Source organism: Nerophis lumbriciformis, linkage group LG02, assembly GCF_033978685.3.
Source record: "Nerophis lumbriciformis linkage group LG02, RoL_Nlum_v2.1, whole genome shotgun sequence".
Taxonomy (NCBI): Eukaryota; Metazoa; Chordata; class Actinopteri; order Syngnathiformes; family Syngnathidae; genus Nerophis; species Nerophis lumbriciformis.
The window spans coordinates 58,464,813-58,475,198 of NC_084549.2; the positions used below are offsets into that span (position 1 = coordinate 58,464,813).

Consider the following 10,386-nt stretch of genomic DNA (forward strand, 5'->3'; position numbering starts at 1 on the left):
TGACGCCTCATGAACCCATCACTACAACTCACCAATTCCGCAGATAAATCACTCTCAAACACTCCCACGGACGACCCACGGCTCCGGTAGTCGGCTCCTACAGTTCGACATCATTACATTTTAGTTTAGAAGGCTGATTTAATAATTAAAGCGTAAAACCGAGTCACATACCTGCAGCAACCTCACACAGTGTGTTCCTCTCGCTCTCACCGGTAGCAGCTGACTTCCGGGGTTTATGCTGTCTGCCAGCCGCGTTAAGTCACGTGACCGCGTGACGTAATGACGCACGCAATAACAGCTTAGACGACGAAAAATAAATAGACAGGATATTTAAATGGGGTTTTGTCACCCGGGTTACATAATGTTTCATGACGTGGCCTAAACAAGTGTAACAAAGATTAACTATTTTAAACAACAGAGATCACGCAAAAACACAATTTAAAGTCAACGTACCCATTTATTTGAACATTGCAGAGTGAGATGCAGCACCATCGTCCAGAAAATTATAAAAAATATTCCTATTGTAAACAACATGAGCATGCAAAGAAAAAATAAAACCTTTCTGAGTTCCAGTTAAGAAAAATTACCAAAGACTTTATAGTCCAAATGAAAATAAATCCCAACAAGTGTGTGATAGAAAAAAAATTCCAGCATGTTACAAAGAGTAACAAAATCCCATGAGGGAATTCAATTGCACACCACAGCAGACAAGGCACAATATATATTTTTTTTTTCAGTATTTCTACAACAAATTAGCAACAATTTCAACTTTGGCTTAAATAGCTTTCTACTTTAATAAACTGCTGAATTTGCAAACTCTATCAGTATCAGCTTGCATAGCATCAATATGTCCTTATTCATTAACAGTGATTTGTACATGTAGAAAAATGACTTAACATTGACTCTTCATAATAATAACTGTAAAGGTGCAGGCCTGTACATGCAAACGTCTCAAGTTCAAAGTTGACCTATAGGGACAGCTGCAGGGATGCATGTGTCCTGCAAAAAGTGCATACAAGTTAGAACCGCGAGCTAGGAATAAAAACACACCAGGGCAATCAACCAACTAGAAACCAAAATGAATATGTCCTGTTTAGATACCAAATCTCCTGCCGTATGTTGCTTAAGGCGCCTTCTCCTCTCATCCACATTCGTTCTGATATCTTTTCTGTTAGCGTCTTCCTTTCAGGTTGCTTATGTAGTCTTTGACCGTGTTTTCAACATTGGGAATCTTGTAGTTCTGCGCCGCATAGATTCCAGTACAGGCTCCTATCGCCACACCCAGCAGAGCAGATGATCGGAACCTTGCGACGATGTACCCGGCCAGAAAGCCCTTCAGGAAAGGGGAGCCCAGCAGACTTCCACCCTGGTGAGGAGGAGACAGGAAGGTGGACCAGGTGTTAAAAATGCCAGTTTTAATGTTGTTGACTAAAAAAATAGTGGTGTAAAAAAAAAAAAAAAAAAAAAAATCAGATTAATGGCAATTTTTATTTTTAATGATTCTTAATCGATTCAAAAATCTATTTATTTTTCTCAAATCTGTCCCATCCAGCCACTCAGGAAACGCTTATTGTTGATGTAGATGTCCATATCTGCTGTACAGATTTACTTTCGAAAAGATTAGTGTTGGATACTCTTGTTGCCTTATTTGTATTTGACTTTATTAAATGTTTGGAACAAACAAAAACAGTTTTATTTTGAGTAATATAGAACTTGATCAGAGTGGTTTATTTAATCATAGAACTGGCATCAAATGTTATTAAAAAAGTCTTGATTTTGAATTGAGAATCGATTCTGAATCGATCACCCCAAGTAGAGCTGGGCGAAATATCGATATATGCGATATATCGCGGGTTGGTCTCTGTGCGATATAGAAAATGACTATATCGTGATATTCGAGTATACGTTTTCACGCAGTTGCTTTTAGCTGCGGGCATTACACTACAGGCTCTCCTCGCTCTTTCCTGTGTCTCCTTCTCAGACAGACAAGCGCACCTTCTTACATACGTGACATACTGTCACGACATACGTATACGCCTTCGCGCAGCAAAGAGGTAGCAGCATGGGTAATGTTAGCTGTGATGCTAGCGTAGCCGTGCAAGTGGTAATACGAGAGAGAAAAGGTGCGAATCTGGTAACAAATGAAGGAATAATTAATTTCCCCAAAAACAGCAGGGGACCATCGTCTGGCGGTGGTTTGGCTTCAAGTGGGAATATGTCAAACAGACAACCGTAATTTGTCAAGTGTGGGGCAAAAGCGTTTCTATCAAAAGTAGCATTACTGCTAATATGTATCATCATTTGAAAAGTCACCTGCTAGAGAATGAACAGTGCTTACTCCGCGTGTCAACATCTCCGTTCGGTGCCACACGTCCATACCATCAAAATGCTGAGGCAAACATTTCCAGATCAACACCGTATGAAAAAAAATAGTGATTTTTTTAGTTGTGATTTCCTTCTCTGCATGAAAGTTTTAAAGTAGCATACATTAATGCAGTATGAAGAAGAATGTTTTAATGTAGACACATAGAATCATCATACTGCTGTGATTATATGCATCAAGTGTTCATTCAAGGCTAAGGCAAAATATTGAGATAAATATTGTGCATCGCGATATATACTAAAAAAAGGCCATATCGCTCAGCCACCCCCAAGAGTCACCCCCAAAAATCGAATGGTGGCCAAAGATTCACAGGCCTACTAAAAATGTTTGTCAATGACCTATTTTCCCCTGACTAAACTAGAACAATAGCAAATCAAAACAAATACACATTGACTGAAAACAATGACGACATTTATAACTGACAATTTAGTCAACGAATAAAAAATGCTGACTGACGAAATCAATCATATTTCACTTTGTCTTTAGGCGGGTGGGACAATTTGGGAATTCATCCAATCAGTTTGCAAATACATCAAAGATGCTATTATAATCCATTTCTAATGGATAAAGCTTTGGCCAGGACAAGAGGTCATCAGGTGGTCCCCAACGTTCACAGAGTGTTTCGACCCTTAACCACAACACCCACTTGGTGGGTCAGCAGTGATTGGCCAGATCACTACCCCTCTCATCCAGGCTTCAAGCTATTGTCCTCTCTCTTATGCCAGAGCCAACAGGAGGAGGCTCTCTCTGCCGCTTCTCCCAGTCTACGAAGCGGCAGAGAGAGCCTCCTGTTGGATGTGGAAGAGGGAGGAGATCCAATCAGTACTACTGTCTTTCTAAGGCACAGCGTTTTAATTTTTGACCTGGAAAACAAGACTGTATTGTTACACAACCTCAATACAATGTCTTCTACACCTGGAAGAAAAAGAAGAGAAGAAATATGGACGCACTTCATCTTTGCCACGGTAGACAAGAGACGTAAACCCTGTGGCTCGGTTTTCTCCGTTAAAAATACAACCAACTTGAAGCGCCGTCTGCAGGCTAACCATAAATGTAATGTAAATAGGCTGAAGCTAATATTTTGAAATTACCCATACTGTACTGAATTGCTGTTACTATTATAGACAGTAGAGCAGGAGCACGACCGCTTACTCTAACACTAGTTTTGTTATACACCATGGGTGAGCCCGCCCACCAATTTAATAAGCAAGATACCTGTAGCAGTGCACTTTAATCGATGTCCGAGGCACACTGTTCAGCTATTTGTTGCATAACTTGACAACCCTAAAGACCATATTTGCATGTGTGTGTATATATATATATATATATATATATATATATATATATATATATATATATACATATACACACACATACATATACACGCACACACATTACAGTTTTATAACAAGGGCTGCTGTATTTAAACTCCTGTGGGGAGTGCTCAGAGAGTATGGGGTATCGGACTGTCTGATTGTGGCTGTCCGCTCCCTGTACGATCAGTGTCAGAGCTTGGTCCGCATTGCCGGCAGTAAGTCGGACACGTTTCCAGTGAGGGTTGGACTCCGCCAAGGCTGCCCTTTGTCACCGATTCTGTTTATAATTTTTATGGACAGAATTTCTAGGCGCAGTCAAGGCGTTGAGGGGATCCGGTTTGGTGGCTGCAGGAGTAGGTCTCTGCTTTTTGCGGATGATGTGGTCCTGATGGCTTCATCTGGCCAGGATCTTCAGCTCTCGCTGGATCGGTTCGCAGCAGAGTGTGAAGCGACTGGGATGAGAATCAGCACCTCCAAGTCCGAGTCCATGGTTCTCGCCCGGAAAAGGGTGGAGTGCCATCTCCGGGTTGGGGAGGAGACCCTGCCCCAAGTGGAGGAGTTCAAGTACCTAGGAGTCTTGTTCACGAGTGGGAGAAGAGTGGATCGTGAGATCGACAGGCGGATCGGTGCGGCATCTTCTGTAATGCAGACGCTGTATCGATCCGTTGTGGTGAAGAGGGAGCTGAGCCGGAAGGCAAAGCTCTCAATTTACCGGTCGATCTACGTTCCCATCCTCACCTATGAGCTTTGGGTTATGACCGAAAGGACAAGATCACGGGTACAAGCGGCCGAAATGAGTTTCCTCCGCCGGGTGGCGGGGCTCTCCCTTAGAGATAGGGTGAGAAGCTCTGTCATCCGGGGGGGAGCTCAAAGTAAAGCCGCTGCTCCTCCACATCGAGAGGAGCCAGATGAGGTGGTTCGGGCATCTGGTCAGGATGCCACCCGAACGCCTCCCTCGGGAGGTGTTTAGGGCACGTCCAACCGGTAGGAGGCCACGGTATATATATATATATATATATATATATATATATATATATATATACACACACACATATACACGCACACACATTCCAGTTTTATAACAAGGGCTGCTGTATTTAAACAAGACAGTGGCCAAGACGCCAAATGTGCACAGTCAGTGTAGTCATCCACAATATAGAATAAAACTAGTGTGTTTCTTTGTATGACCATTTTAGTCATATATTAAGGTTTTTTTTAAATGCTTAATTTCAGCTAAAATAACATACAGTAAGGTTAGTGTAATAAGTACTTACTGATATATTCATGGAGTGTAGGTCTTATTGTAATTTTTTTTTTTGTAATGATCTGCTCTTAATTGAAGAGGTTTCAAGATAACTTCAAAAATGCGTTATCCTTTATACTTTAGTTGACCGAATTTATATTAATTTTACTATTGAGGAATTTAGTCCGCTAAAAGTACACTAAAACTAAATCAATTTAGATGACCAAAATATGACAAACATACATTTTCTTCAAAAAACTCTTTAGGCTTTTGACGAAAATACATTTTAGTTCGTCATGATTTGTCATATATTTGCTGTGCAATTTACTTTGCTGAGATGTGACTTTCTATAAAAGTAACTCAGGGAATATCTTAGGCAACGGTTTCTTTACTTTAACTGAACATTTCCTATGCATGTGTATGTGTACTGGTTTGTTGTGCAATTCTTTAGCCTATGTTGTTGTTTTTAAGAGTCATTGGCTATCTCCAAATGAAAGGACTGAAACTCTAAGTAAGCATATATGAAACCATTTCATCCATCCATCCATCCAGTCAAGTAATATTCTTTTGGACATTAATTTTGTCACCATACTGTATGGACAAATAAAAAGCCGTGCATTTTAGGGTAATCAAGGTTTATACCGTTTGTGTTATGGTTTGTTTCCCGGTATGTAACAAATGCTATATATATATATATCATAATACATCAACTTTTTTAACCTTAATTGCTGTGGTTTTGTTTGAAGAAAACTTTAGCGTTGATGCGCATGCTCAGTAGCGTTGGGCAGCAACGCCGGTGACGTTGTTTCACACGTCGACCCGACGTTTGCCCAACACTAGGTGTTAAAGGTGTATGAGTATGACTAAGGCTATGTCTACACTAAGACGGATTACCCCTTAAACAAATAATTATTTAGCCTAAGCCCCGTTTCAGCCACACTAAACTATCATTTAAGGTCCCCCTCCTTGGATAATTTTTTACACGGGTAAGTGCGCCATGTATTTCTTGAATCTCCGGCTCTTAGCTTTGTAGGACTCATTGATACGTTTACAAACTGAGTTCGGAGAGGAAATGACGCCAGAAAGACTGCGACCGACACAGGAAGTGACGTCAGAAAGAAGGCGCCATAGCCAGCTTCATAATAAAGCGGTTTTGTAACTCGGAGCTAACCACTGGAAAGATGAAGGCGAGTCATCCAGACATGCACGTGTTTCTCCTTCCGTCTGTACAGACGCTTGTGGAAATCACACATGAATACCTTAAGAGAAAGTGATGGCAGCTATTTCGGATAGAACACATCTCAGACGGCAAGAGAACTTTCTCATATCCGGGTCAGCTGGGATTCTACTTACCGAAAAACTCTGTCCATTTGTCGAAGGAGAGTCAATGAGAATGCGGGCTCCCGTGGATGTGATAAAAAAGGTAGCGTGTGCTTTGTATTACCTGGCCGTCGAGGGAAGACTACGGAAAACGGCGAATGATTTTGGACTGGCAAAGCAGACTGTATCAGTTATTGTCCGCCATGTATGTTGCGGACTCAACGTCTAGGTCCAGAGTATATAAAGTCGCCAAAAACGAATAGACAACGAAGGTGAAGGCAAAAGAGTGAGGAGTGTCCTGACCAGATATCTAGATCCCTAGATTGATTGTTGTAAAATGTTCTTTATCACATTGTTTACTTTCACATATCCATTACAGATTTGATTAATTTATGATGGCTCGGGTGTGATTCACTACAATAGGGCCCCACAGCACACTGGATTCCAGTTAACTGAAATACCACAACACTGGATATGTGTATACCGTATTTTCCGCACTATAAGGCGCACCTAAAAACCACAAATTTTCTCAAAAGCTAACAGTGCGCCTTATAACCCGGTGCGCTTTATTACGATTAATTTTCATAAAGTTTCGATCTCGCAACTTCGGTAAACAGCCGCCATCTTTTTTCCCGGTAGAACAGGAAGCGCTTCTTCTTCTACGCAAGCAACCGCCAAGGAAAGCACCCGCCCCCATAGAACAGGAAGCGCTTCACCCGCCCCCATAGAACAGGAAGCGCTTCACCCGCCCCCGGAAGAAGAAGAAAAAACGCGCGGATATCACCGTACGTTTCATTTCCTGTTTACATCTGTAAAGACCACAAAATGGCTCCTAATAAGCGATCCGGTTCATAAAAAGACGCAATCTCTCCATCCGCACACGGATTACTACCGTATTTCACAGCAACTGATATTCCTGTGAACCGCACTGTGGAACGGGAGCACGTACGGTGAATATTCGCACCACAGGGAATGAAGTCATCCTTCACTGTGGTTCTAGCTTGCCATGCTAACTTCCACTCATGGTGATATTCAAAAGGAAGACCTTGCCAAAAGAGACCTTTCCAGCCGGCGTCATCATAAAAGCTAACTCGAAGGGATGGATGGATGAAGAAAAGATGAGCGAGTGGTTAAGGGAAGTTTACGCGAAGAGGCCGGGTGGCTTTTTTCACACAGCTCCGAAGGCGAACACACCTTCACTAAGACGGGCAGACAGCCTCGGACGACATACGCCAACATTTGCCAGTGGATCGTAAATGCTTGGGCAGATATTTCGGTCACAACTGTGGTCCGAGCTTTCCGGAAGGCAGGATTCACAGAACAACAGCGACACTGACTCCCGATGACTTCTACGAGACGGAACCGGCCATTTTGGATACCACGCTTGCGCAACTTTTCAATTCGGACACCGAAGACGAAGAATTCGAAGGATTTACGAATGAAGAATAACTTCAGAAGGTGAGCGCTATGTTTATTTTGTGTGTTGTGACATTAACGTTCGAGCAACATTATGTTACTATTGCTCTACACCATTTTGAATTTTACTATGTTTGTGATTGCACATTTGCGTACATTTTGGGACAGAGTTGTTAGAACGCTGGTTTTCAATATATTATTAAAGTTTGACTGAACTATCTGACTGTTTTTTTGACATTCACTTTAGCGCAGCGTTTTTTTTGACATTCACTTTAGCGCAGCGTAGGCGCGGCTTTTAGTCCGGGGCGGCTTATTGGTGGACAAAATTATGAAATATGTAATTCATAGAAGGTGCGGCTAATAATCCGGTGCGCCTTATAGTGCGGAAAATACGGTAAGTTAAATTTAATTTAAGAACTTGCACACAAAGCAACACTGGAGGTGACTATGACGTGCGCATTTTCCGCGCGTGCGTATTAGGTCGCGTTGCACAGGAGGACGGATTGTTGAGTGTGGACAAGGATAAGGTTAGGTGGGATTTACCCTGGATAACCTTAGCCGGAGGGTTGGACTCCGCCAAGGCTGCCCTTTGTCACCGATTCTGTTCATAACTTTTATTGACAGAATTTCTAGGCGCAGTCAGGGCGTTGAGGGTATCCGGTTTGGTGGCTGCAGGATTAGGTCTCTGCTTTTTGCAGATGATGTGGTCCTGATGGCTTCATCTGGCCAGGATCTTCAGCTCTCACTGGATCGGTCCGCAGCCGAGTGTGAAGCGACTGGGATGGGGATCAGCACTTCCAAGTCCGAGTCCATGGTTCTCGCCCGTAAAAGGGTGGAGTGCCATCTCCGGGTTGGGGAGGAGATCTTGCCCCAAGTGGAGGAGTTCAAGTACCTCAGAGTCTTGTTCACGAGTGAGGGAAGAGTGGATTGTGAGGTCGACAGGCGGATCGGTGCGGCATCTTCAGTAATACGAACGCTGTATCGATCCGTTGTGGTGAAGAAGGAGCTGAGCCGGAAAACAAAGCTCTCAATTTACCGGTCGATCTATGTTCCCATCCTCACCTATGGTCATGAGCTTTGGGTTATGACCGAAAGGACAAGATCACGGGTACAAGCGGCCGAAATGAGCTTGCTCCACCAGATGGCGGTGCTCTCCCTTAGAGATAGGGTGAGAAGCTCTGTCATCCGGGACGAGCTCAAACTAAAGCCGCTGCTCCTCCACATTGAGAGTAGCCAGATAAGGTGGTTCGGGCATCTGTTCAGGATGCTACCCGAACGCCTCCCGAGGGAGGTGTTTCGGGCACGTCCGACCGGTAAGAGGCCACGGGGAAGACCCAGGACACGTTGGGAAGACTATGTCTCCCGGCTGGCCTGGGAACGCCTCGGGATCCCCCGGGAGGAGCTGGACGAAATGGCTGGGGAGAGGAAAGTCTGGGCTTCCCTACTTAGGCTGCTGTCCCCGCGACGCGACCCGACCTCGGATAAGCGGAAGAAGATGGATGGATGGATGGAACCTTAGTAAAAGGGGGCCTAAAACTAAATACAAAAAACTGCTATCAAACTTAACACTGCTGGAGAGGTGACTTACAGCAGGAACCCCGGCATGTATCTCATCTTCCATACGCTTCTGGATGTCCTCCAGCTGGTCCTTCAGCTCCACCAGGTCCCTGAGCTGGCCCAGGGGAGTCTGTACATATTTATACACATTTATATCGTTAATGGAGCAGGTGAACACACATAAACATTGTCGCTTTCGAGAGAGGCAGCTATTATATGCACACTGTGTTGGCCCTGTGATGAGATGGCGACTTGTCCAGGGTGCACCCCGCCTTCTGCCCGAATGCAGCTGAGATAGGCTCCAGCACCCCCCGCGACCCCAAAAAGGGACAAGCGGTAGAAAATGGATGGATGGTTGAGTTATTAGTGATAAAACATTTATAAACGATTAAAACACCTCGTAAGTAGCAGCTCCATGCGCGTAGTAGTGAGCTATTAAGGACATGAGTGTTATTAAAAGGAAGTAATAGCGTTAAATTGCAGTATCCAGCAGCTGTTAGCTAGCTAAGTTTAGCTAACAATGCGGCTACAAAAAAGTTGCTTGGTCGCCATCTTGCTTAAAGCTCACAAGCAACGCCTGGCGGTTATTCGGCAACTTTTACCTGTAATTGCGTGTTTTTACAGTCCTTTGATACCAGCGAGTGTGTACTTTATAACGTCAGGGTTACCGACCTTGTCATTTGCCATTCTAGCTTGGACGGAGCTCTTCTTTGGAGTGTAAAGGCGGTTGCAGCCATGACTGAGAAGGTGCGTACCGCCCCCTACCGTTTCACACTGGAAAGTGAACGCAGTGCGGGGACAATTTTGATATTTGTCATTATCAATCAAAACCAATAAAATATATAGATTTTTTAAAAGTTTAGTCCCTGGGCACCCAAAAAGAGTATCAAATCTTAAAATAGGTCATACAATATTTATTTAATCATTATTTTTCAACGCCTAGATCTCCAAAATCAACTTCAAGTGTATCTGCCAATATACAGGTTAAAACTTTTTTTTTAAAATGTTTTATGTCCTTTATGTAAAAGACAACCCTGTTTTTATGGCAAAAATACAAAATGTGCAATGTTTTCCCCCAAAATATTTTCAAAGTGGAATATTTGATGTGAGGGAAATGCATACTTGCCAACCCTCCCGGATTTTCCGGCAGA

General features: G+C 43.3%; 1 protein-coding gene across 2 annotated transcripts; it reads right to left on the minus strand.

Moving 5' to 3' along the window:
- Positions 1-437: 437 nt before the first annotated feature.
- On the minus strand, positions 438-10,002 carry LOC133609689 (SLC35A4 upstream open reading frame protein-like). 2 transcript variants are annotated; one of them, XM_061965540.2, is made up of 3 exons: positions 9,908-10,002; positions 9,267-9,365; positions 438-1,366 (listed from the first exon to the last, which is right to left on the minus strand). In XM_061965540.2, the coding sequence occupies exons 1-3, from the start codon at positions 9,920-9,922 to the stop codon at positions 1,172-1,174; spliced, it is 309 nt and encodes a 102-aa protein (XP_061821524.1). In that variant the 5' UTR covers positions 9,923-10,002; the 3' UTR covers positions 438-1,171. The 2 variants fall into 2 exon arrangements, with proteins under 2 accessions (XP_061821524.1, XP_061821516.1); XM_061965532.2 differs by lacking the exon at positions 9,908-10,002 and adding an exon at positions 9,633-9,824.
- Positions 10,003-10,386: the final 384 nt, after the last annotated feature.